At 59.3% G+C, this 25,857-nt stretch overlaps 3 protein-coding genes across 3 annotated transcripts; 2 read left to right on the top strand and 1 right to left on the bottom strand.

Moving 5' to 3' along the window:
• Window positions 1–140: 140 nt before the first annotated feature.
• CHTF18 (chromosome transmission fidelity factor 18) lies at window positions 141–11,098 on the bottom strand. Its single transcript, XM_027751161.2, has 22 exons — window positions 10,978–11,098; window positions 10,723–10,875; window positions 10,461–10,587; window positions 10,167–10,341; window positions 9,992–10,081; window positions 9,803–9,855; window positions 9,460–9,595; window positions 8,688–8,900; window positions 8,464–8,561; window positions 7,970–8,093; window positions 7,701–7,834; window positions 6,958–7,051; window positions 6,781–6,879; window positions 6,417–6,547; window positions 5,627–5,789; window positions 5,265–5,489; window positions 5,038–5,187; window positions 4,444–4,574; window positions 2,648–2,786; window positions 1,697–1,807; window positions 936–993; window positions 141–429 (listed from the first exon to the last, which is right to left on the bottom strand). Exons 1-22 carry the CDS (start codon window positions 11,096–11,098, stop codon window positions 293–295), a joined length of 2,862 nt encoding a protein of 953 aa, XP_027606962.2. The 3' UTR covers window positions 141–292.
• A 172-nt stretch (window positions 11,099–11,270) lies between these two features.
• RPUSD1 (RNA pseudouridine synthase domain containing 1) lies at window positions 11,271–14,440 on the top strand. Its single transcript, XM_027751166.2, has 6 exons — window positions 11,271–11,354; window positions 12,156–12,347; window positions 12,440–12,563; window positions 13,213–13,315; window positions 13,396–13,497; window positions 13,691–14,440. The coding sequence occupies exons 2-6, from the start codon at window positions 12,166–12,168 to the stop codon at window positions 14,092–14,094; spliced, it is 915 nt and encodes a 304-aa protein (XP_027606967.1). The 5' UTR covers window positions 11,271–11,354; window positions 12,156–12,165; the 3' UTR covers window positions 14,095–14,440.
• Window positions 14,441–19,086: 4,646 nt separating this feature from the next.
• Window positions 19,087–25,121, top strand: LOC113995710 (mesothelin-like protein). Its single transcript, XM_039382355.1, has 13 exons — window positions 19,087–19,132; window positions 19,538–19,569; window positions 20,013–20,062; window positions 20,300–20,361; window positions 20,924–21,108; window positions 21,318–21,473; window positions 21,635–21,768; window positions 22,034–22,167; window positions 22,328–22,428; window positions 22,650–22,827; window positions 23,041–23,589; window positions 23,824–24,135; window positions 24,768–25,121. Exons 1-13 carry the CDS (start codon window positions 19,087–19,089, stop codon window positions 24,848–24,850), a joined length of 2,022 nt encoding a protein of 673 aa, XP_039238289.1. The 3' UTR covers window positions 24,851–25,121.
• Window positions 25,122–25,857: the final 736 nt, after the last annotated feature.

The following is a 25,857-nucleotide window of genomic DNA, read 5'->3' as shown; positions in this document are numbered from 1 at the left end:
TAAAGAAAATTTTTATAAAGAAACCCTCATTTTCAGTGATTTTAAATACTTTTGTATACTGTAGGATATCTCATTTTGCAGCAAAACAGGCATAATATGACAACTAAAGGTTTATTAATAAACAGAAAAATACTTCATTATTCATTTTTTTAGATACCTTTTATTTCCTTATTTTTTTTAAACAAAATAAGTCGGTGATAAAAAAAAACTAAACGAAGATCATGGACACAGGGGTTAGAGAGCCAAAATCCAGCTGATCCCTTGAGTTCCAACCCTGATTTCCTGGCTCCAGCTAGAGCAGGTCCCTGATGTAGATGTTCCTCCTGACAGCGTTGGAAACCCCCTCGTTGAAGCGGAACCACACGTCGCTCTTCCCCACGGCCTTTCCCATCTGCTTCTCCAGGGACTCCTCCATGGAGGCCTGAGGGGCTGCAGGGGGGGAAAATCCACCTCAAAAACTTGCAGAAAACCTTAAAGTCACAACCCGTGCCCAGGCTGGAGGGAGAGGGGGCAATCAGGGAGCTGCTGCCAGGAAGGGGGGGGTTGGGAAGGGCAGAGCTGATGCTCCCATGTCCTGGATCCTGCAAACCCTTCAACATCCAGAATTCCATTTGGATGGTGCCAGAACCCATGGACTTGCCCACAGGACCCCCCCTGTCCGTTGTTGTGGGGTCTGTTCACCCAACTCCCCCTCCCCACCCCACTGATGGTGGGGTGATGATCCCACTGATGATCCCACTGATGATCCCACATCCCCAGGGATGGTGCTGAGGGACAGAGCCCCTTTTTGGGGTGGGCATTGGGAATGAAGGGACCCCCTCCAGCAGCACCCATGGTCACCCCATCCCTCTGCCACCCACCTGTGCCACCCCCTGTCCCCTCTGTCACCCTCCCAGGGCTGGGGCCACCCACAGCACCCCATCCCTGTCACCCACCCGGGGCCGAGGCCGCCTGTTTGCGCTGGAGCGGCCGCCCGAAAAAATCCACCTCGGGCTGTGAAAGGCAAAAAGCAGGAGGTGAGTTGGCTCTGCAGCATCTGCACTTCCAGCTCCCCTTTGGAGATGACCAAAAAGAAGGGAAGTTCCTGTCTGGGCAAGGCTCAGTCACCCCAGGGCGGTTCCACGGAGAGCAGGAGCCACATGCAAATGTGGGAAGGGCCAGCAGGCTCGGGGGGATGCAAACAGATTCAAATCTGGGGTGGGGGGAAAGGCAAAATTTCAGGGTGCTAAAGTCAGGTTTTACAGCCAGCCAAGGGCTGGAAGCTGAGCCCTGGAGAGGGACAGTGGCAGGGAACCACCTCTGCTCCCCTTAAACCTGTCACCCTCTGCTCCCCTTGGCCACTGTTGGGATGCCCAGAGTGGGATCAGTGGATGGATGCACCTCTCCACAGCTCCCGAGCAGCCCTCCCACCCTGCAGCTTCCACAGAGCCCAAATTCAGCTATTTCAACCCAAATACCCAGATCTCTTTCCTCCCCCAGCCCCGAAAGCTTCACAGGGGTGAAGGTCCATAATGTCACCCAGATCCACTTGGTCCCAAAGCTGCAATCCCAGCGATGCCTTTGCGGGACACACGGTGCTCAACTGGGCTATTAAAAGAAACTGGGCTAAAAAAATTAGTTTCCAGTGGAGCCAGTGAGTGTTTGGCAGCCCAGGGAAGTGCTGCTGGGAACTGGGGCAGGACCTGCAGCCCCTCACCTTGTCCTCCACTGCCGCCCTCTGCACGATGTGCTCCAGGCGCTGCCGGTGGTTGGGGGTCCCCGACGGCCTCGTGTCCCCTCGTTCCTCACTGAGGCCATTCCTGGGATCCTGTGGGGAGGAGAGACCTCAATAAGGGACCCCTCGCAGTGTCTGAGCCTAAAGTTTGGGTATGAAGCAACTGCCACCCAGTTGTCACCCATCCCAGCCACCCCCTCTATTTGCTGCCGGGTTTGCAACATCCTGAGGGCTTGGACAGGATTTTTCCACCATTTTCTGCCTTGCAGCAGCTTGTGGGATCAGCCCCAGCTGGGGTCCCTTTCCCTGGGACTTCACAGTAAACAAGGAGCCTTCAGAGATGTTTTTGCAGCATCTCTTTGCCCCACACATCCCCCGGGAGCTCTGCTCCTGCAGCAAGGGGCTCTCAGGGATTAATTATCCCCATGGCACCGGGGCATGCACCAGCTACATCCGAGATGTTTCTCAGCCTTTTCCACCTTCTCCTGCCTCCAGGAGGGTTTTGGCAGTGGGCAGAGTTAACTCTGCTCCTCCTGGGGCCTTTGGGACCTTTGGAAGTGAAGTGGGAAGGAAAGGTGCAGGCAGGGAAGAGCAGACACCTACAAACCGCAGCCAAACGGACCCAAATTCCCTCCTAAAATTCCCACCTCCTCACGACCCTCCTCAGAGAGCTGGAGGGTTCAAAGCTTTGACTCACAGTGAGCGTTTCCTTCCAGAATTCCTGCAGAGACTGGGGCTCAGCCCCCCAGCACAGCTGTGCTGCCCAGAGGCAGATGTGCAGGCCAGGAGCTGCGAGGGGGGGGTTAATCCCGGATTTCCATTTGCAGAGCGAAAGCCACCGGCTGCTTTGGAAAACCCACGTCCCCACGCCATCCCTAAGGATTTTATCCACATCCACAGCCCTGCCACCCCCCAGAAGTCCCCCCTCCCTACCGGGTTCCGTGCCTGCAGCACAGCCTCCATCCTCCTCATCTTCTCCAGCTCGATCTCCCTGGCAATGAGCTGCTTGGCCTGGTAGCTGAGCTGCCTCCGGGCCGGCAGCTCCGGGAAGCGACACACGTCCTCCACATTCCTGCAGCATGGACAGCGGGGAGCAGGGAGCACAAATCAGTACTAAAAATAACCTGCATTATGCAACCTGGCAGGGCACAGGGAGCCCAGTCACCCCCTTGGCACTGCCCCGTCCACCTCCGAGTGCGATCCTGCCTCAGTTTCCCCAGCGCTGCCCTCTCCTGGGTGGAGCCAGGGGGCTGAGTGGGAATGCAGGAGGGATTAGGGGGTTTTAATCTCGGTTTTAAGGCAACAAGAGGAAATGGCAGCGGGGCTGTGCTGAACAGACTGCCCTGAAAATACCACGGGCACAGCACAGCCTGGGTATGAGGGGCACCATGACCCTCCCATCGCCCCAAAAAACCCCTGGGGAGGTGGGTAATGGAAACACAGCCAGGAACAGTAACTCTGGAGCATTAGAGCACTTGGGTCATGAACAGGGCTGGGGCACCAGCTCTGGAGTTAGGCCTGTTTCAGTATAGCTGGGCCAGTCCCTCTGCCAGCTCTAAATATTTTATATTTATTCAATATTCTCTCCCTTAAAATAAAGGGAGCAAAGTTCCCTGTCAGCTGGCTCTGCAATCATTTAGAAATTAGCTGTCAAATCAATGTTTTAAGAAGTTATAAAGAGAAAACACAGGTTTTGCTGTCGACAACAGCTTTGTTTGCCAAAGAGATGCTGGGATGCAATTTCCAGATGCCACTGGGATGTGACACCCCCATAGTCCCCGTCATTTTATGGTTGGATTTGATGATCTTGAAGGTCTTTGCCAATTTTGATTCTGTGCACAAGCCAGGAAACAGGCTCAGAACTCACAAAACAAGCAAAGTAAAGCAAAGTAAAGCCAAAAAGTGGCTCCCAATGTCCCACGGTCTCCCCATGGCCATGTGGGGGTGGCACGGGGGGGAAAGCAGAGGATGGATCCCTACAGCCCCCACCAGCCTTTCCATGAGGAAGAAACAATACTAAAGCAGTTCACTGTAATTCAATAGAGCTGCTTGATTAACAGAGGCTCATTACTGTAATTAACTCTGCCCAGGAAGGCATTAACGTTGGGCCTCGCTGGGGCCGGGTCTGTGCTGCCTCTCCAAAGGCTCCCCAGAGGTTCTGGCTCTGGGTGTGCTCAGAGCAGAGCCACAGCCAGGTCAGGCAGTGGCCAAGCTGGTAATTTATAAATGAACCATGGTGACAGTGACCTCCTCTGTGTGATGAGCTCAGGTGGACCAGCTCTGTCCTCTGGTGGCTTCAGTCCCTCTGCCAGCTCCAGTGAGAGCCAAAGGCAGCTGCTTCCTTTCCTTTAATCCCATTAAATCTAAACCAGCTCTGCTCCAGCCTCAGCCCAAGGGAGTGGTGGGGCAGCTGGACCATGCTGGGGATGGAGCAAAGCCAGGAGTTCACCTCCTTCCTGAGCTCTCTGCTCTTATTATCCCAGAATCATCATGGAATCCTGGAAGGGTTTGGGCGGGAAGGGACCTTAAAGCCTGTCCAGTGCCACCCCCTTCCACGGGCAGGGACACCTTCCACTAGCTCAGGTTGCTCCAAGCCCCGTCCAACCTGGCCTTGGACACTCCCAGGGACGGGGCAGCCACAGCTTCTCTGGGCAACCTGTGCCAGGGCCTGACCACCCTCCCAGGGAAGGGTTTTGAGCCCCACCCCTTCCCTTCCCCTCGGCACTCACGGATCCAGCTTGTAGACGTACTGGCCCTCGGGCAGGCGCTCCTGGTGGTAGGTGAGGTTGTAGGCCAGCATGGTGCTGATCAGCTCTGCCAGCTGCTGCTTCTCCTTCTGGCTGTAGAGCTGAGTGTTCACCTGGCAGGGAGGGCAGAGCATCACTGACCCACAGTCACTTCTGAACACACAAACAGCCCGAAGCACAGGGTTTGTCTGTGTGAGGAGGGACAGTCAATACCCAGGGTGTTCAGACAGGTTTAGTTCCCTCCTAGGGACACACATCCTTCCCAGAGCAGGGTGCAGTGACCCAGGTGCTGGAAGGGGACTGTGACAGCTCCCCAAAGCCCTGCTCAGTCAAGCCCACCCCAGGTGGGGTCCAAGACCCCTCCACACAGTCAGGTATCTCAGAAGCACGTGCTCAGCTTCCCTCCAACTTCTGCATCACCTGCAACATCAAATCACCCCCGAATCTGGGACAGGAATTCGGGATAGCTCAGCCTGGGCGATGCAGCTCAGGAGATGTCTGTCCCCCAGTGCTCAGGGTGAGGTTTGCAGAGGGGACACATCACCCAGGCAGCGAGGAGGGGTCAGGGGCACTCACGGGCCGCAGTTTGGGGGCGATGATGTCCAGCAGCAGGCACAGCACCTCCAACACCAGCACCCGCGGCCCCGCGCGGCTCCGGGCGCCGGGCGCGATCCCCGACACCATGGACACCACCAGGTTCTGCATGTGGGTCAGCTTGGCCAGGGCCTGGGGACAGGGCAGGGACAGCTCAGCCACCGTGTCCCACGGGGCACAGGGCTGCCCCCGGGCCCCCCGGGCCTTGCCTCGTGCTGGCTGCTGGGGTAGGCCAGGCGGGGGATGGCGGAGCCCGCGAAGAGCAGGTGGAAGGCCACGGGCAGGAAGGGCAGGTAGCGCAGCAGGTGGAAGCTCTGCCCGTGCAGCACAGCCCGGCCCAGCAGGTCGGAGAAGCAGAGCCACTCCAGGGCCAGGCACACCGAGCCCAGGCTGGAGTCCCGCACCCTCATGGACAGGAAATTCTCATGCAGGCCCTGGAAGGGGATGTGGGATTACAAGGCTGGAGGTCAGTGGATGGTCCCACCAGAGCAAGTCCCTGGCATTCTGAGCTTCTCACTGAGCTCCAGCACAACACAGGAAGGGGTCTGGCTCTCTCCCTGGCTGCTCTTACCTGGGCAAGCTTCTCCTGCTCCCCTGAGGAGACGGCGAGGTGCAGGATGTGGTGGAAGCGCTGGGAGGAGGAACTGAAGCCAGAGGAACCCCCAAAGTGTGACAGGTCCTCGTCACCCACCAGGAGCTGGGCTGGCAAAGAGGGGTCCATTCCTATCCTGTGCCTGGGGGGAGCCCAAAGGGAAGAGCTGAGGGTCCCCCAGTGCTGAAGGGATCAGCAAGGAATATTTGGATCTTTGTAAACTGAAGGCAATGCCAATGCCAAAATATTGGCAGCTAAACAGAATGGACAAAAAGCATCCAGAATGGCTTTAAACTGACAGAGCATGGGTTTGGTTTGGGTATTAGGAAGAAATTCTTCCCTGGAAGGGTAGTGAGGCCCTGGTACAGGTTGCCCAGAGAAGCTGTGGTTGCCTCATCCCTGGAAGTGTCCAAGGCCAGGTTGGACCAGCCTTGGAGCAACTTGGGATAGTGGAAGGTGTCCCTGCCCATGGTACGGGGTGGAACCAGATGATCTTTAAGGTCCCTTCCAACCCAAACCATTCCAGGATTCTATGACTGATACAAATCTGCTGAAGAAGCAGCTCCAGGACCTTTCAGGTTTCTCCACCCCAGGTCTTGCAAGGAGATCATGAAATCACAAAAATCACAGAACGTTGCTCCAAGCCCCATCCAACCTGGCTTTGAACACTTCCAAGGTTGGAGCAGCCACAGTTTCTCTGGGCAACCAAAATGCCAAGAAGCAGCACACCCCAAGCACCCAGTCAGACCTAACAAATCCCTCCTTTTACCTCTGCACCCTCGGGAGCTGGAAGATCTCCTGCCAGATGGAGAAGAGCCCCTTGTTTTGGTCCTTCAGGCCAATCTTCATCGTCTGCACCATCTGCATGTTCAGCTCCTTCTGCCCTCGGCCGTGCAGGAACTGCAATGGGAGAGAGGAGCTGGGGGGACGGGCACAGAGGGAGGGGGGATCCCCACAACTCTGGGGATCCTGGACACAGCAGCGTCTCCTTCCTCCTCCATGTGCAGGGTTAAAATAGCACAGGGGACAGGGTGGATATTTTCGGGATCTGCCAAGGACAGAGTTCTTTCTCCTCCATCCCCATCTGAGTCCAGAGCTGTCTGTGTCCCCCAGGCCCCCCATGACCCCGGTACCTGCAGGGTGTTGATGCAGGAGCGGATGTCATTCTCCGTCTTCTCGCACAGGGCCAGCAGTGCCCCCGTGTCCGCCCGCATTCCCTGCTGGAGGGCGATCTGTGGGAGCAGGAGAGGGGGGTCAGCAGGGAGGGATGGCCAGCCAGGGGGTCAGGGGGGCCCTCAGCTGTGCCACACCTCGCTGAGCCGCTGGGCGAGTCGGGACGGAGCCGTGCGGGGGAAGTGGAGCAGGAAGGATTGCTGCCGGAGCGGGCGCAGCGCGGGCACGTACCTGGGGAGGGGCACAGGGCTCTGAGTGGCCACAGCAGGGCAAGGAGGACACCTACTAGTCATGGAATCATTCAGGCTGGAAAAGCCCTCTAAGACCATCCAGTCCCACCGTTCCCCAGCACTGCCAAGGCCACCACTAACCCACGTCCCCAGGTGCCACATCCACAGGGCTTTTAAATCTCTCCAGGGTTGGGGACTCCACCCCTGCCCTGGGCAGCTGTGCCAGGGCTGGACAGTCTTTTCTGGGAAGGAACTCTCCCTCATATCCAACCTAAACCTCCCCTGGCACAGCTTGAGATTGTTTCCTCTTGTCCTGTCCCTTGTTCCCTGGGAACAGAGCCTGACCCCCCCCAGCTCTCCCCTCCTGTCAGGGGGTTGCAGAGCCAGAAGGTCCCTCCTGAGCCTCCTTTTCTCCAGGTTGAGCCCCCCCAGCTTCCTCAGCCACTCCTGGTGCTCCAGAACCTTCCCCAGCTACATTCTCTTTCCTGGACATGCTCCAGTCCCTCAAAGTCTTTCTTGTCACGAGGAGCCCAAAACTGCCCCCAGGATTTGAGGTGCTCCACTCAAAGGGAGACACCAACAGCCACCACCTCCTCACTCAGGGCACAGTCTCAGCTCTCCATCCCCTCAGACCCACAGGTGACACTCACTGGTCATTGCAGATGCAGATGATGGGCCTGAGCAACAACCCACCCTCACGCTGCCGCCTCCGGCCCACGCCGGCCTCTCCCTCTCCCTGCACGTCCTTACGGTGGATGATGTTCAGCAGCATGTTGATAGATGCCTTGGGAAAAAAAAAACAAGGGCAGAAGGGATGAAATCTTACCACTGAGAGGCAAGAAACAGCTCGTGGAACAGGGGGTGAGCTGCTAATGGGGGAACAATGAAGGGGTTAATGCCAAAGGTGGCCGGGGCTCACCGCGGGCGCGCCGTCGATCTCGTCGATGATGAGGCAGTTGGGCTTCTCGCCAGCCCCCAGCACAGACTTCATCTGCGTGGCAGCTTCGATGCGGGTCTTGAACACCTCGGGGCTGCGGTCATCGCTGCAGGGAAGGTGTGCCAGGTTACTGTGGCATGGGGTTGGCTCTGGCATGGGATCACCTCCAGCACGGGATCGTCTCCAGCATCACCCCCAGGACAGCATCACCCCTGGGACACCATCGCTTTTGGGACACCATCACCTCCAGCATCACCCCCAGGACAGCACCACCTCCAGCATCACTGCTGGGACACCATCGCTTTTGGGACAGTATCACCTCCAGCACCACCTCCAGGACACTGTCACCCCTGGGACATGGTCACCCCCAGGACGCTGTCACCCCTGGGACATGGTCATCCCCAGGACAGTGTCACCCCCAGCGTCCCCTCTGGCCTGGCAGCACCTGCAGCAGTGCTGGGCTGGCAGGGCCTCACCTGGCATTCATCTCCACGGCGTTGTACCCCGCGTGCCGGGCGATGACGTGGGCCAGCGTGGTCTTTCCCAAGCCAGGAGGGCCACAGAGCAGGGCTACCTGTGGCACAGAGGGCAGGTCAGCATGGCAAGGGCTTCCTCCAGCTCCCACCAAGGAGGGAATGCCCTGCTCCTCACCCTGCTGGCAGGATGAGGGGACACCCCAGTACTGCCTTGTCCTGCTCACCTTGTATTTGGGTCTCTTGTGCTGGTCCAGCTCAGCCTCCAGAATCTCCTCTGTGAGCTGGACCTTCGTTTTCCACTTATTTGGGTGCTCCTTGGGATGGCTGAATGGGGGATGAGCTGCAGTGCTGGGCTTGCCCTTCTTCACAGCCTTCTCCTTCCCAAACACCACCGTGTCCCAGAGCTTGAGCCACTTCAGAAGGCAGCGGTTTGTGTACTGCAGGTGGGGGGGAAGTGGGAAAAATCCATGGAACCTCAGAAGGATCAGGCCAAGGACAGAGGAAGGCTCTCCTCCATGGGACAGGCTGCTCGGGGTTCCACCTGGCATCTCCTGGGACAGCACGGGAACGGTGCTTCCCTTCCCAGCTCAACCACCACCCCACAGGGGAACCCAGGACAAGTCACATCAGCCCCATCCCTGCTGTCCCTCCTCCGTCCTGGCTCAACTCAGCACTTCTCAGCCTCTTCCATCATTTGCAACTCCCTACAAAACTTCTGATATTCCAAAAAAAACCCCCAAACTAGGCCACAATTCCTGGTTAAAGTTCTCCCAGTCTTTTTTGTCTTGTTCTGGTCAAGTTTCCCAATCCCTTTTGTTAGAAAGCCCACAGACTCCAGCTGAAACACTGCCATCCCAAGCTCTCCAGGACTCACGACTGCTCCCAGGAAGGACCAGCACTTCCAAAGGCAACACCCTGATCCCACAGCATAAAGGAAGAGTTACAGAGGTGCTAATAACCCCCAAGCCCAGGCCTCCCCTTCTCCCAGCACCTCACATCATCACTGAGCAGCTCCATGTAGCGCCGGGGGGTGAACTTGTCCACCCAGAGGCAATGGGAGGCAGATTCCTCCTCAGGATCCATGTCCCCACCAGGTTCCAGGCTCTCTGTGCTGGGCTCACTCTCAAGGCAACTGTAAGAAAGAATTAACTTGCCCCAAACCACCCAGGGAGTCAGGGAAGGGCTGGGAGTTACACCCAGATTTCCCACGCTGAGCACAACAAGGGCAAAGAGGTTCCTCTGCTCGTAGGTCCCAAAAATCTGGACCTCGTGGAGGGTCTTGGGAGGCACATCAGGCAGCATGGCAGGGATAGGATGGGATTTCATCCCAACATCTCACCTGTTTATGATCTCTGTCAGCTGCTGGGATACCTTCTGAACATGCCTGAGACGCTGGAGCACAGAGAGAGGGAGAGCAGGGTCAGGGACACCCCAGTAACCCATGGCTGGGGGGAACAGGGATGGGAGACAGTCCTGTGGTATCAGGAATGGCAGGGAAAGATGGGAAGGTCAGTGTGAGACGTGGTACCTCTTGGTCCACCTGTTCCTTCAGGTAGGAGAAAGGCACCCCCAGCAGGTGGAGTGGCCTCCGTGCATTCCAGCCCAGGGAATCCGGGAGCTGCAGGGACACAGCACAAACAACCCCCTCCTGAACCAGCTGGAGAACACAGAGAAGCAAACCCAACCTCGAGAGCCCTCCTCACCTCCACCCCTGTCCTGCAGGGATCATCCCTCAGCACCAGGAAGACCCTGGTGCCCTGGGTGGAGGTCACATTGATATAATCCTCCAGGATGGGGGGTCTCTTGAGGACCCACTTCTTTTCAGAGGGTGGTGTGATCTGCAGGGGGATCATGCCGCTCATCTCCAGCTGGTTCGAGCTGGAAAACACCAAATTCCTTTAGCAGGGGTGAGGAAAAGGGCCCTTGAACCCCCTGAAGGGGGGGGCCAAGGGGCCTTTCCCTCATCCCTGCTAAAAATGGCTTTCAAGGTGGCCAACCTGGTATTCTGGGGAGCAAGAGGTGCCTCTGAGCCCCCATCCCAGGAGACATCAGGAGCCAACTCATCGTCTGCACCAAAATCGAGCTTCTTCACAGCCTCCAGGCGCTGCCGCTTCGGCTTCGGGGCTGGGAGAGAAGCCGGGGAGGGGGGAAGAGGAGCACCATGATTGAGGGAGGGCGGTACCGGGGATGCTCCGCGCCCGGCACCGCTCGGGGAGGGGGGACAGGGCCCGGCAGCGCCGGGGACCGAGTCAAACCTACTGCGGGGTCCGGCCGGTGCTGGGGACCCGGCGGGGGCACAGCCCCGCTCCCTCTTCCTGCAGTGGGAGTCCCCGGCGGGGTCGGGCTCCTCCGGCGGCTGTTTCCTGCCCCGGAACTGCGAGACTTTGGGGCCGGCGGGCGGGGACGGGTCATCTGCAATAGGGGTCAGAGCTCCGGTGAGCGGCCACGGGCGGCCCTGCCCTCCCACCGCCCCCGCTCCCCCGGTAGCGGTCCCGGCCCGGCAGCAGCGCCCACCTCCGAGCTCTGCCAGCACCTCCAGCTCGGCGGCGAAGCGCTCGTAGAACTCATCGTCGGCGGCGAAGCGCTCGTAGAACTCATCGTCGGCAGCGCCCTCGGCGCTCTCGGCGCCCGCCATGGGCCGCGCACGCCCCGCCCCGCTTCGCACCGCCCCGCGCCGCTGCCGCTCATTGGCCACGGCCGCGCCGGGCGGGGGCGTCCGCGCCGCTGATTGGACGCGACGCTCGGCCCGGGCCGGCGGGGGCGGCGCTGATTGGACGCGACGTTCGGCCCGGGCCGGCGAGGGCGGTGCTGATTGGACGCGGCGCGCGGCCCGGGCCGATGGAGGCGATGTAGCCGCGGCCGCCCCGGGAGCGCCCGGGACGGCGCCGCAGGTGGGGCGGGGGCGGGAGCGGGAGCGGGGCTGAGGTCTCAGAGCGGCGCGAGTCCCCTCTTCCGGGTCCCCTCCCCAGTGTCTGTGTCCCTTCCGCCGTGTCCCCGCCGTCGCGTCCCGTGTCCCCTCCCCAGCGCCCCGTGCACCCAACCGGAGCCGCCGGGATCGCGGCTCCGCTCCAGCGGGGAGCGCGGGGAGGCCACGCGTGACACCGGGACGGGGATGGGCTCGTCCCGGGACGCGGGGACGGCGGCAGAGCTGTGCGGTGTGACAGCGGCGCGGCTGCGGGACCGCCACGGCGGGGGCTGTGTCACCGGGACCGCTGCGGGACCCGCGCCAGCACGGGGTGACACCGGGGGGGCTGCGGGACGCATGGAGGGTGACACCGGTGTGACACCGGTGAGGCTGCGAGACATGCAGGGTGACATCAGTGTGACACCAGGACACGCAGGGTGACACTGGTGTCCCTCTGGGCCGAGCAGGGTGACAGCGGTGTTGCTCTGGGAGTCACACAGCGTGACACTGGTGAGGCTGAGAGACCCATGCTGGGTGACACTGGTGTCACTGGGCCGAGCAGAGTGACATTGGTGTTGCTCTGGTCCTGTGCAGGGTGACTCTGGTACCACACAGCACCAGTACCTCTCCAGTCCTATGAGGTGCCCCACTCCCTGCTCTATTCCCAGCCTGCCCTGCCTGGGTCCCATCACTGCCCAGGGTGCTGTCCCACCCCTGTGACACCCACCTTGCAGCTGGAGGCTCCCCCCACCCCTCTCACCCCAATTCCCATGGGCTCCTCCCGCAGGGCGCTGGCCATGGAGCCGGGCACCATCGACAACCTGTCCATCCTGTACCAGAGCTCCGACTTCATCGTGGTCAACAAGCACTGGGACATCCGCATCGACAGCAAGATGTGGTACGAGACGCTGACCCTGCAGAGCCAGCTCCGGCACCGCTTCCCCGAGCTCGCCGACCCCGACACCTACTACGGCTTCAGGTGAGTGGCCAGGCACCCACCCGGGCTGTGCCCTCGGCTGGGGGCACCCACAAGTTCCCCAGGATGTTCCTGCACCCCTGTCTCCTCCCCAGGTTCTGCCACCAGCTGGATTTCTCCACCAGCGGGGCCCTGTGTGTCGCTCTCAACAAGGCGGCGGCGGGAAGCGCCTACAAGTGTTTCAAGGAGCGGCTGGTGACCAAAGCCTACCTCGCCCTGGTGAGCCCACCCTGCCAGGGCCTGCTCGGGGCTGCCCTTCTGGGCAGGCTGAGCACCTCTGCTGGGAGGCTGAGGGAGCTGGGGTTCAGCCTGGAGAAGGGAGTGCTCCAAGGAGACCTGAGAGCCCCTTCCAGTGCCTAAAAGGGACTCCAGGAGAGCTGGAGAGGGACTTGGGACAAGGGATGGAGGAACAGAACAAGGGGGAATGGCTTCCCACTGACAGAGGGCAGGGTTAGATGGGATATTGGGAAGGAATTTCCCCCGTGAGGGTGGTGAGGTTCTGGCACAGGTTGCAGCTGCCCCTGGAATTGTCCAAGGCCAGGTTGGATAGGGCTTGGAGCAACCTGGTCTAGTGGAAGATGGGTTGGAACTGGAACTGGGTGGGCTTTAAGGTCCCTTCCAACCCAAACCATTCCAGGACTCTGTGATTCTATGAATTGCAGCTTGGTCTGCTTCTTGCATCCATCTGGACACAATTCTGTGCCACATGCTCTAGGAAAACCCTGCTGGAGCAGGGAGGTTGGACTGGGCGTCCCCACTGTGGACTCTCCCAACCTTTCCCGTTCTGTGATTCCACGATTCCTGGCACTGAGGGGTTGGTGAGGAGCACGTGCCATGGCTCAGTTTCAAACCCCCTTTCTGCCCCCAGGTGAGGGGCCACGTCAACCAGAGCCGGATGACGATCCGCTATGCCATCGGGAAGAACACCACGGAGGGCAGGACCCACATGATGTGCATCGACGGGACAGAGGGTGAGCCCCCCTTCCCTGCACTGCCCAGACGCCTTGAGCCTCGCTGGGGGATGACAAACCCCCTTTGGATCTCGTTGCAGGCTGTGAAAATCCCAAGCCTTGCCAGTCGGAGCTGATCGTGCTGGAGCACGGATCCTACAGTGGAGACCCCGTGACCAAAGTGCTGCTGCAGCCCCTGACAGGTGGGGGTTGGGGTCAGGGCAGCAGCTCCGGGGGGCTCTGACGTGGAAGCAGAGCCGGGAAAGGGGATGAGAGAAGCCGAGAACTGCCGGGCTCAGGGGGGACAAATGTTACCTGGTGCGTTGTCACCTCGCGCGCTGAAGGAGGGATTCAGGGATAACCTGTCCGTGATCCCTCCACTCCTGCTCTCCCCAGGGCGGACTCACCAGCTGCGGGTTCACTGCAGTGCTGTCGGTCACCCCATCGTGGGGGACTTCACGTACAGCCTGGGCCAGGACAGCAGCCCCTACAGGATGATGCTCCACGCCTACTACCTGCGCATCCCCGCGCGCGGGGAGCTCATCGAGGTGTGCGCGCCCGACCCCTTCGTCCCCGCCATGGACGGCAACTGGGAGCCCCAGCGCGTCACCCGCCGGCTGGAGGACACCATCCAGGAGCTCAAGGACAAGGTGACGCAGGAGGAGCAGGAGCAGCAGGGCCAGGAGGCCGTGGGTGGTGGTGCGGAGGAGGAGCAGCCCCGGAGCGAAGCCGGGAGCGCGGAGCCGGAGGAGCAGCGGGCGCGGTGCCAGCAGTGGTTGGCAGAGTGGGCTCTGGAGTGAGCACGAGCCACGTCCCTGCGTTTCCAGCTCCATCGTTGTCCCAGTGGGTCCCCTCGGAGCCCAGCGCTGACTCCACGCCTGCACCTCCTGTATGCCAAGGCTTCCCTCGCTCACGGGGCTGGATTAGGCACATTGATCAGCGGTTAGGGTGGGTTTGCTTTTTAATGTCCATCATCCAGCTGGCCACGGGATGCCCCTTCCCCAATTCCAGGCCTCAGCAGCAGAGTCAGTGTCACACACCAGCTTAGAGTGACCCCAAAGCTTCCCATCCCTGTCCTGGGGCTCGGGCCCAGCCAGGGCAGCACAGACACTGCCTTTGCCATGACATTCCCACAAACCCTTCGTGCTTGAAGTGCAGCCCAGCACAGGGAGAGGAGGACATGCCACGAGCAGCTTCGGTGTCCGTGTCCCCCGTTCCCATTCCCTTCACTCCAGCTGCTGCACTCACTGGCACATGTGTGGGAGGTGGGACATTGGGGGGGCTGGAGCAGAGGCTGGAGGCACCAACAGCCCCCCAGTTTTGGGGTGCTCCAGGTGTTTGGCCCACAGAGATGTGCTGGGATGGGCACAGGAGAGGTCCCTGCCTGGCACCAAAGTGCTGCCCATCCCTGCCCCGCACTCCCCTCCCTCAGCCCTCCCTTGGGGTTTTTAAAGGTTTGGTGAAGGTGAGAGGGTTGATACAAACGGATTTTAAACCTTTTTCAATTTTCTAGGGGAAAAATCTAGTCTTTTAGGGGTTGTAAAATACGGGTGGTCTCAGAAATGAGGTATTTTTAGTATTTCTGTGGTCGGAGAGCCAGCAGCCCAAAGCTTTTTTAATGGATTTTATTATTCCTTCTACTTGGCATTGCCTTTCCTGCTTTTATCCTGGGTGTGAGTGTAACCCCTGCTGAGACAGGTCAGAGGACACGAGCCCCTTGCTGCTCACCTGGACGAGTCCTGGCTTGATCCCATGGTGTGGCTCCTGGCTGGCAGGTTTCCAGAGGGTGCCAGAGGAAGGTCCTTTGGGTGGACAGTTTGGGAAGGCTCTGGAGCAGTAGGAAATGGATGAAGCTGAAGAAAGACTGATGTGGTGGCTCAGCTCTGCTGGCACTCAGCTTTGCAAGATTCCAAGAAGAGTTTCTCTGGAAGTGCCCTTGCTTTGCTGGTCATCCTGCTTTGCTTTCTCTTTCCCACCCTGCTCGTCCTCTCCAGCCCTTGGAGGACATTTGGAAATGAGGAGAACAGGACAGCTGGGGAGGGACAGAGGGGCTGGAGCCCACTGCACACACATCCCCATCCCAGGGGCGTCGGCACATCAGTGTGTGCCCAGAGTTGTTGTCACCCCACCAGCCCCATCCCATGGAAATTGCACCTGACAGGGGTTTCACACAACTGACATTCCCACCCTGAGGGAGAATAAAATGTCACAGCTCTCTCCCTGTGGGTGAACATACCCTGCAGGTCACCGAAATCCCGGGGGGAATTGCATCACCCACCCCTTGTGTCCCTGGGTGCAAGTTCACTGTGCTTTTGTGGCTTGGTGGGGATGGCTCTGAGGTGCCAGCCCTGGGCTCAGGGTGGGTTGGAGGAGCAGGAGACCCATCTCCTTCCTCCCAAGCCCCCTCCCTGCCCATCCCATGTCCCAGGAGTGGCCGGGAAGGGAGAGGCAGCCGCGGGCAGGTCCCAGAGCTGTAAATTACCCTCATGAACCTGTTTGCCAAAGAATGAAGGGGGGTGACGTGCACGGGAGGTGCTGAAAAGTGCCAGGGGAGATTTACATGTCACAGGTGGGACACAGCCTGCCCTTCCCACTGGGAACATCCGGGATGGGGTGGATCACTGGGGTGGGATGTGGGGACGCTGATGGACCATCCCTGCTGGGGGCTGTGTGGAGGAGCCCCCTCCCCAGCACCCATCATCCTTCGTGTGCTGCACTTATACCCAACACCACAGAGACCAGAGATAAATAGGTGTTTTCCTTACCCTGCAGAGAGTGTTTTCCAGGTGCCCTTCCCGGCATCCCGTCCTGCTCCCTCCTCTCTGCCGGCACTGCCACGGGGCGTTGGCTGCGAATCCCCCGGTGCTGGGGTGTGTGTTGTGATGTTCTGTGCACTTGGCAGTACCCGTGTTGTTGCCTCTCACTGTATTAAACGTGTCTCTGCCCTTCGCCCCCTGTCTCTCAATCCAACGCGGCTCCGGGGGCTTCCAGGAATGAGCCCGGACCGGCCCGACGGGACCGGCCCCGGGGCTCCAGCCCGGCCAACCTGCTGTGTGAGCACCGCACCGCGGGGTCCATCCTCCCCCTGCTGGAATTCCCGGCCAAAACCACCGGGATGAGCGACCCCAGAGCCCTCCCGGGTTTAGGAACAGAGGTGACTGAGGATGGTGGAGGCAGCTGGGGCAGATGTCGGTGCCACATCCTGTCCCCTGCCCGTCCCTGCCAGCTGGGATTGTCCCAGGCAGATGAGAAAAGCTCTTAATTTGGGAACATTGTGTCTTTCCCTGGCAAGGAGGTGGGGAGCAGCCCTGGGGCTGACAGGGTTTACGGGGTGCACAGGGAAAGCTGCTGTCACTCCTGATGATTGGATGCTCCCAGGGCTGGAGCCCCTCTGCTCTGGAGCCAGGCTGGGAGAGCTGGAGCTGTTCACCTGGAGAAGAGAAGGCTCCAGGGAGACCTGAGAACCCCTTTCAGTGCCTGAAGGGGCTCCAGGAGAGCTGGAGAGAGACCTGGGACAAGGGATGGAGGGACAAAGTGAGGGGGAATGGCTTCCCAATGCCAGAGGGCAGGGTTAGATGGGATACTGGGAAGGAATTCTTCCCTGTGAGGGTGGTTAGGCCCTAGCACAGGTTGCCCAGAGAAGCTGTGGCTGCCCCATCCCTGGAAGTGTCCAAGGCCAGGTTGGATGGGGCTTGGAGCAACCTGGGCCAGTGGAAGGTGTCCCTGCCCATGGGAGGGGATGGGACTGGATGCGCTTAAGGTGCCTTCCAACACAAACCATTCTGGGACTGTGTCGCTGCTCCTCACTCATCCTGCAGTCAGAGCCTACAAACAGCCTGCTGAGGTCCCAAGGAAGGGACTTGGGTAGATGTTCTTGGCACGTTCAAGTTCGGGGTGGACCCTCCTGTGTCAGCTGCTGAGGGTGTTTCAGGGTCAGTTTTAAGCTCTGTGGGGACACAGTGGACTTGGTGACCTGCAAAGGAGCTCCAGTGTGTCCCTGCCCTCCTGCCCCAGCCACCCCTGCCCAGCCAGCCCGGGGCAGGGGCCGTGTCCCACCAGCATCCTCATAGCAAACAAGTTTCTGTAATTTTACCACTGCAACAGGAGCTATTTTTACAGTAAATCCTTCCAAAATAGAAACCAGCAACACCCGCGGGCGGCGGCCGAGCCCCGGGGCTGCAGGACCGGTTGGGGGACGGGGCTGGTGACAGGACACAACTGGGAGCACTGGGAGAGGTGACAACCCCCCTTGGCACTGTGCCAGCAGCTCCAGGGACCCTCGGAGAAGTCTGGTACCCACAAATCTCTCTGAGAAGGGGGTGCAGCCTTGCTGCCAGCCCAGCCACCCACTCCAGCTGCTCTGGCCCTTCCCTTTTCCCGGGATAAACACTCAGGTAACGTTTGTGCTCATGGCATCAGGCTCCTCCAGGCTGTCATCCCACAGCCTCAGCAAGGATTTGTTTCCTTTCTTTTTGGTCTCCTTCATGGCACATGCTGGATGGCATTTCGGAGCATGATCAGGGAGAAAGCTGTAAAAGAGGGAATGGGATTGTCCATGGTTAATGGAAAAGGGATGGACGGGAGGGAAGCAGCTCCCAGAGGGTGCTGAGCCCATCACTGAGCACTCGTCTGTTCTGCACCTCAGTTGCCCTGTAAAATAAACCCCTGAACAGCTCAAAAGGTTTCCCACTCCCTGGGAGCACCTTTATCTCCCTCAGGAGCACAGAAATCACCAGCCCGGAGGATTTATCTCCCTCTGGATTCATTTTGGCTTCAGCTGAACCAGAAATTCAAAGTTTCCTTTACAGGGGAAAAAAAAAAAAAAAAAAAAAAAAGGAAACAAAACCAGAACTGGGGAGAAGGGAAGGAGCCTGACAAAACACTGTTGAGAAACTGCCCCGTCACACCCCTGTCGGGAGCAACATCCCCACCCCGCACAGATAAGTGCCGAGCGCTGCCGGCGCTGCCCATCCCCGGCCCCGCGCGGGGAGAGGACCTGCCCGGCTGAGACCTCGCCACGGAGCCAGATCCCCCCGGAGGGAGAGGAGGAGAACGGCTCGGCACGGCCACGGTGGGATTTGGGGAACAAAATGAGCCTCAAGGGGAAAATTCCTTGCTTTGAACTTGCGTTGAGTTCGAACTGTGGGCAGCACTGGGCTCAGCGGGGGGATTTTGGGAGCAGGGATGGATTTTCCATCTGGGACGTTCCAGGTGAGAGGTGTGGAGTGGGGAACAGTGGGAGGGAAACACCTGCTGGGGCTCCTCCCCTGGGCTACACTGGGTTTCTCCCAGTCCCATGTGGATACGGGGGATGGAGGGGGACCCCGTCCCTGCAGGGCACAGGCAGGAGCAGGGCACTGGGTGTCAGGGGGGACAAGTTATTGTGGAGTTTCTTTTAATGATGGGTGGAGAATTAAATCCTGTTTTCCGTTATATAGGATTTTAAATCTCTCCCTTGGCTGTGGGGGGTCTGTGCAGGCAGCACAGGGCACGGGTGGGCACACTGACCCACCCTGATCCCACAGCTCCAACCTGAGCACTGGGTGAGAGAATCGGCTGCAGAGAGAAGAACTCCAGGGGTGGGACACGGCTCCAGCCTCGTGTGGGGTGAGAGAATCAGCTGCAGGATTCCCAGTACCATCCCTAGGCACTGGCCCTGAGTGTGGGACACGGCTCCAGCCCCATTGCTGGGTGAGAATTGGCTGCAGGACCCCCAGCACCTTCCAACAACCCCGAGTGTCGGACACGACCCTCCGGACCCGCGCCGAGGGCGGAGCCCCAGCACCAGCACCATGGTGTGGGCAGCCCCAGCCCCGGCTGCCATCGCCCTCTGTCTCCGTGAGTGACGCCTCGTGTCCCTAAAGCTGCTTTGGGACCCCCATCCACCCCCAGTGCCAGGGATGCTGCAGCGTGTGCTGCTCCTCATCCCCATCCTGCTCGGCTTTGGCACTCCCTGCCTCCTGCTCCCCTCAGCATCCACAGGCAGTGGGAGATTTTTCCCAAGGACAGAGACAGATTTCCAGGGACAGATTTCTCCCTTTTTGCCTTCCAAAGCCACCCAGAGGGACCCCGGGGTGCCTGGGCTGGGGGCTGCTCTCTGCATAGAGGTTTAAGTGAACATCATTAAATTGCCAAAGAAAAGGCTCTTCCCAGACTTTAAACCTGGACCAGCTGTGGAACATCCCCTGACCACCTGTACATACATCCATGGATGTTTCCTAACCTGCTCCTGCTTCCTTGCAGGTGTCTCCACAAACCTGGTGAAAGCTGCAGTGGTGAGTCTCCCCCGGCTCCGCTGACTCCCAGCGCTCCAGGGCTTTCCCAAACTTCTCAGCTGGTGCTGGAGGTGCCGGAGCTGCCGTGGTTCCTCCATCCCTCAGCTGCAGGGAGGCACAGCTGTCACCTGTCTGCTGTCGCCCTAGGCAGCCCATGGCCTGTCCCTGTCCCATCCCACCCCTCACTCACCCACTGCCCAGCAGCTTCCCTGCCCTGCTCCCAAACCAAGGGCTGGCACCCTGGTGGGCTCCCAGCTCTGCTGGCTCTGGGGAAACAGGGACAGACCCACTGAAGGGTCCCCACTCCTGAGAGTGGCTGTGGTGGCTTTTGTCCCCACATGTCACCAGGGCAGCCTTCAGCCAGGTCAGATCCCATTCCCTGCATCTAAAATCCCTTATTCCCACTCCTTGCCTGGGCTGAGCATCCCTCATCCTGTCCCCAGGCTGCCCTGGTCATTGGAGCTGTCCTGTCCACTGCAGAGCAGCACCCTGGGTAAGTACAGCCCCAGCCAGGGCTCTGGGTTTTGGGGGTCTGGGCAGTGGGGCCGGTGTGTGTTTGATTGCTCCCCACATCCACACCCGGCTGCTGTGACGGGTCCCTGGGCTGGGGAGGATTTACAGCCTCGCACAGCCGGTTCTGTGCCTGTGCCCGGGCAGGGATTCCGGTTGCTTTGGCTCCTCCTGGAGTACAAACACACCAAGAATTCCCTTTCCTTTATGGGGCTGACAGGTGGAGCAGGAGCCTGCCCCGAGCAGCTTCATCACATCCCAGGTTGAAGCGGAGCACAGACCGTGAGTGTTGCCCAGTCCAGACCAGTTCAGAGCTCTTGGGCAGGGGAAAAATGCCCCTGTGCTGGTGGGCATCTGGGTGCTGCCAGGAGTGGGGAGGCACAGGACCAGGCAGAAAGCTGTGGGATTCTCATAAAGTAACTGGGGAGGTGGGGAAAGGACCTTACAGAACACTGGGAGCAGGAGTATGGCAGCAGCAGCTGGGAAGCAGTGGGACAGGGTGGGATATTCCCCAGGCAGGGTCAGCACCAAGTGGAGGACGCTGCAAGATCAGAGAATGCTCATAGAGATGACCTGGAGAGTTTTTAGTTGCCTTTAATGGGACAAAGTGCAAGTGGGCTGCAAAAACACCCCTGTGTTCTTCAGGAATAACTTTAAGGAATGGAAGCAAATTAGGCTTTATGGGGTGGGGATGGGAGGAGGATCCACAGTGGCTCAAGCTACGTTACTGCGATTCCCCGTTCATTCACCAGGGCTCTTCCAAGGGGCTCTGAGCCCCGTGGCAGGACCAGGGCCAGGTGGGAAGGGGACACACCATCTGCCTGACACAACTCCTCACCCACAGGCTGCCCCTCCGAGCCCATCACCACCACCACCATCACCACAAACCCCCTGTTATTCCTGGATTACACCCCTGAGGAGTTCAACCTGTGCCTGAGCAACGATGTCTTAATGGAAAACCTGGAGGCTCTGCTGGACATGCCGTTCACTGTGGACTACTACGAGGTCATGAAAGAAAAGGTGGACCAGGTAAGGGGTGACATAGGGCAGCCCCTCAGCAGGATGGGCACGGTCCAGGATGGGCAGGACCTGCTGTGGGAACGGGCATCAATGGATGTGGGGATGAAGGGCATCAACAGATGTGGGGATGAAGGTGCCCGAGCGAGTCCTCTGCACCCATTCCTGCCCTATTTTCCCTTCCCTCACCCTGGTTTCTGCCCCCTGGCCTGGCCCCACAGGCTTACCCGTCGGGGATCCCGGAGGAGCTGCTGAGGCGCCTGGGACTGCTGGCCCGCCTGTACTCGGAGGAGGAGATCAGTCAGTGGTCAGTGACATCCAATGACACACTGGCAGCCCTGCTTGACCCCTCGGGAGGGCACTGGGATGATTCCCAGGTAAATCCATGGTGGCAGCAGGAGATGAGTGCTGGGGAACCCAAACTGGCCCAGCCCATGCCCCAGCCCACCTTGAGGCAAAGGTGTGTTTGGCAGCACACCTTTAACAGGAGCATCTTCCTGCCCGCCCTGTGTCCCACCACGTGCCCTGTGCTCCGCAGGTGCAGCAGCTGCTCAGCAGGTACCTGACCCTGGGGGGCACCTTGACCGGGCCCCTGCTCCAGGCCATCGGGGGCAGACGCCTGTGCAACCTGCGGGAGGAGCAGATGGAGCAAATCCCCGCCCAAGCAATCGGGTGAGGCTCTTCTGAGGGGCACTGGGCAGTCCTGCGAGGGTCCTGGGACTGTGGGGAAGGGGGTGCTGGGACGGAAGCCCCCCAGCTCTGTTTGAGCTCTGCCCACTCCCAGGCAGCAGGGTGGGATCGCTGCTCCCACTCCCGGCTCCTGCTGGAGCCCCGGCACCGTGAGGGGGGACTCCCCACACAGCTCCCCCGGCCAACAGAACCCTTGGGCTGTGGGTTGGGGTGCTGCCCTTCTCTGAGCTGTGACCCTCCCTTCCAGGACTGCTGGGCAGTTAGACATTTCTGCCTGCTCCCAAGCCAAGAAGGAGCTGCTCTACAGGAAGGCTCGGGAGGCCTTTGCTGGCCTGGCCGACACCCCCAGTGTGTATTACTGCCGGCTCCGGCCATACCTGGGTAGGTGCTTCCTCCTTCCCCCTCCCTCCCACCACGAGGCTCACTGTCTCTTCCTCATCCAGGGAGGTTTGGCCATGCTAGGACAGGTCTGGCAGCCTCCAAAGGCTCCCCAGAGGAGTTGGGATGGTTTGTACACGTCCAGGTACCACCTCTCTTTAAGGTGGAGCTCCAGCAGAGGACCTGAAAGCCTTGGCCAATGCTGGCATGGCCATAGACATGGATATGGACACCTTCCTGTCCCTAAATCCCGAGGAACTGCAGGTACAGCCCCTGCCCCTCTCCCCTCTGCAGGGCAGGGCTGGCCCAGGGCTGGGCAGGGGGTCCGAGGCCTGAGTCCCATCAAATCACCAGTTCTCCACTTTTTTACCTGTGTAAAGTTTCCTTTGGAAGTTCTTCCTTGCTCTGCAGCCCCACTAGAAAAGCATTTCGGAGTGATGCCGTCGGGGAGGATGAACGAAGGGGGTGTTGTGTGTGTGTTGCAGAAACTCAGTGTCATGGACGTGAAAAATTTGCTCGGGGAAAACCTCCCCGAGCTGAAGAAAGCTGAGAACGAGCCCTTGGTGATGGGCTGGGTGGAGAGACAGTTCCAGAGGGAGCTGGACCGTGTCCTGGGAATCGGCCTGCAGGGAGGGATGGAGGACCCCACGGGGACAACCACACCTGCTGCCCCCCCCACCACAGCCACTGTCACCTCCACAGCCACCAGCCCTGTGCCCACCACCCTCCCAACTGTCCCCACCTGTCCTTGCCCCACCACCCCAGATATTGTCACCCCCACAGCCACTGTCCCGACCCCTCCTTACTCCACTACCCCAGCCAGTGTCACCTCCAGAGCCACTGTCCCCACTTCCATCACCCTCCCCACTGTCTCCACCCCTCCTCATCCCACCACTCCAGCCAGTGCCACCTCCACTGGCACTGTCCCTGTGCCCACCACCCTCCCCACTGTCCCCACCCCTATTGCCACTACCACCCCCCCGACCACCCAGTCAAGTACAGTCCCCCTCCAGACCCCCACCCCGAGTGCTCTCAGCCCAACCCCCCTAAACAACAGTCCCCCCTCCAATGAGAGTCCCCCTGCCACTTCCACTGCCACCTCCACTGCTCATCCCACTCTGACCACCTCCATCGCCCCCCCGTGCTCCACCCACCAGTCTCCCACCACAAATAAGGCCACCCCATCTCCTGTCCCCCTCCTCCCCACCACCCTGGCCCCTGTCAACCCTAACACCACCTCTCCCAGCTCTGTCCCAGTCCCTGCTGTCACCTCCAGGGCCACCACCAGCACCAGTGTTGGCACTGACCCGGCTGGTACCACCCACAGCACCAGCTCCCCTCTGGTGCCCGTGAACACCCCAGCACCCGGGGGGACCACCCACCCTGCTCCTGCCACCCACAGCACTGTCATCCCCGGCACCCACAGTGCTGCCAGCACCCCTGTCCCTAATCCTACCTCTGCTCCCACTGCCACCCCTGTCCCTAATCCCACCTCTGCACCTACTGCCACCCCTGTCCCTAATCCCACCTCTGCTCCCACTGCCACCCACAGCACTGTCATCCCCAGCACCCACAGTGCTTCCAGCACCCCTGTCCCTAATCCCTCCTCTGTTCCCACTGCCATCCACACCACTGCTCTCCCTGTCCCTCACTCCCCCTCTGCACCCACTGCCACCCACAGCTCTGCCCGCCCTGTCCCTCTCTCCACCTCTGCTCCCACTGCCCCAGCCACAAGCCCCCCTCCCCACAAGCCCACCCCAGTTCCCAGCTCCACCATCTCCACCCAAAAGAGCATCATCTCCTCCACGCCTGAGACCACCACAGTGCCCTGCCCGACCAGTGGCCCCCCGGGATTCCCCAGCCCTTCCTCCACCACCACCAGCAGTGAGGCCACCAAACCAACCCCCGGAGCTGTGCCGGAGTCACCACGACCAACATCCAACGGACACATCAACCTGCAGCCCAAGCCTGGTAAGGTGGGAATGTTCCGAGTCAGGAAAGGCTTAGGAATGATGGTGAGGCCGAGGTCTTCAGCAGTAAGGAGATGATCCACCTCATTCCTGCTGGATTCAGTCCTGGCTTCACGGGCAGTGACGTGTCTGTGCAGCCCCCGGAGCTGCCTCAGGTCCTGCGAGCTCTCAGGTCTGCCCAGGAGCACCCGGAGGTGTCTCCGAGCCCCCCCAGCCCCCAGCACTGCAGAAAGCTGGAATAATCCTGGAGAAATCCTGGAGGAATCCCACTCCTGCTAATCCCTGGGCTGCTCTCTGCCTGGGCTTGGCCTTCCCTGTTTTAGCTGGGCATGGTGTTCCTGAGTGCAAGCACTAAAGTCTGAGCTCCTTTGCTCTGGCAGAGCTGCCCCTGTAGCTTTAATGACCCTGGGGATTCACTCCTGCCTTGTGCTGGTGAGTCAGGAAGGCTCAGCCTGGGGACAGTCACACCTGGGGCAGGCCAGTGTCTGAGGAGAAGGTACAGGCAAGGTCCCAGGGGGCTGAGAAGTGCTGTCCTGACACATGGGACCCCCTGGGATACCTGAATTCCACTGCCCTCTCAGCTCACACGGGCCCTGCACCTGGATAATCCCATTATTTGTGTTCTCCCCCCAGATTCAGGACCCAGACTGTCCTCCTGCCTCATCCACGTGCTGGCTGTCACCGTGGGGACCTTGCTGCTGCAGGGGCTGCTCTGAGCCCCCCCTCAGCACCACACCCACCCCATCCCTCCTTCATCACCACCACCCTGCAACACAACGGTGCTGGGAAATTCCCCGCTGGAAAAGCAGAAACCCGGGAAAGGAAGAGAACTCCTCCGTTTGATACCAGCACAGAACGGGATTATTATTTTTGAGGCTGGGCAGTGAAAGGAGAACTGGTATTTTTCAGCCCAAAGAAGCCCCACGGGTACTTACTAGCAGTTTACTCCATGTAGTACCAGCAGTGCTGAGTGCTCTGACAGGGCAATAACACCAGGCCCACTTCTACCAGGGGCTTTCCTTCTAAGGAATCCCACTGGGATCTGTGAAACAGTGGGACAACTCAGGGATTGGAGTCACTGGCCACTGCAAAAGAAGCAGAACACGGCCCAGCAATGCAGCTGAGAGATCCCCAAAATTGCATTTACTCATTTCATGAACTGCTTTTTGATCCAGATCTGTTCAAACTCCACGAAGACTCTCATGGGATGATTCACTGAAGATAATTTATCTTGATTACTGGTGCAATGCTATACAATAAACCATCAATCAACTGGTGTTTTCCTAATCTTTGAGGTGTTTAGTGCTTAGTATTGCACTTTTTCTAGCTTAGACCTAAAGTCTGCACTGAAGGGCAGACCAGGCTCTCCTGCTCTCATTCTGTAAAGCAATGACAGCAAAGATTATTTTATATAGATATCTATATCCCTCTTTCTCCTCCAGGCTCTCCTCCCTGGGGGAAAGGGGATTGTCAGGGACTGGATACAGGTTGTACTGAGGCATTTTTTGGACAGAAATTCCCAATAAGTGGGGGAACAAATTGTTTAAAACCTATAAAGTTTTTTCCCCTCCCCCTGAGGAAGCTGTGAACACCCTCAGCTCTTAAGTGTTGAATAATCAACCAAGGAAAAGTAATAGGCAGCTCTGGGGGCTCTGCCCACTCAATTTTGGCAGCCTGAAGGAAGAGCAGACAACAGCAACTTTGCTTTAGCATTTTTTTTACT

This window comes from Pipra filicauda, unplaced genomic scaffold (genome assembly GCF_003945595.2).
Source record: "Pipra filicauda isolate LSUMZ 115617 unplaced genomic scaffold, ASM394559v2 scaffold266_size1643727_pilon, whole genome shotgun sequence".
Classification (NCBI taxonomy): domain Eukaryota; kingdom Metazoa; phylum Chordata; class Aves; order Passeriformes; family Pipridae; genus Pipra; species Pipra filicauda.
The sequence above is the reverse complement of the archived record's forward strand: the minus strand, read 5'-3'. Positions and strand labels throughout refer to the sequence as shown.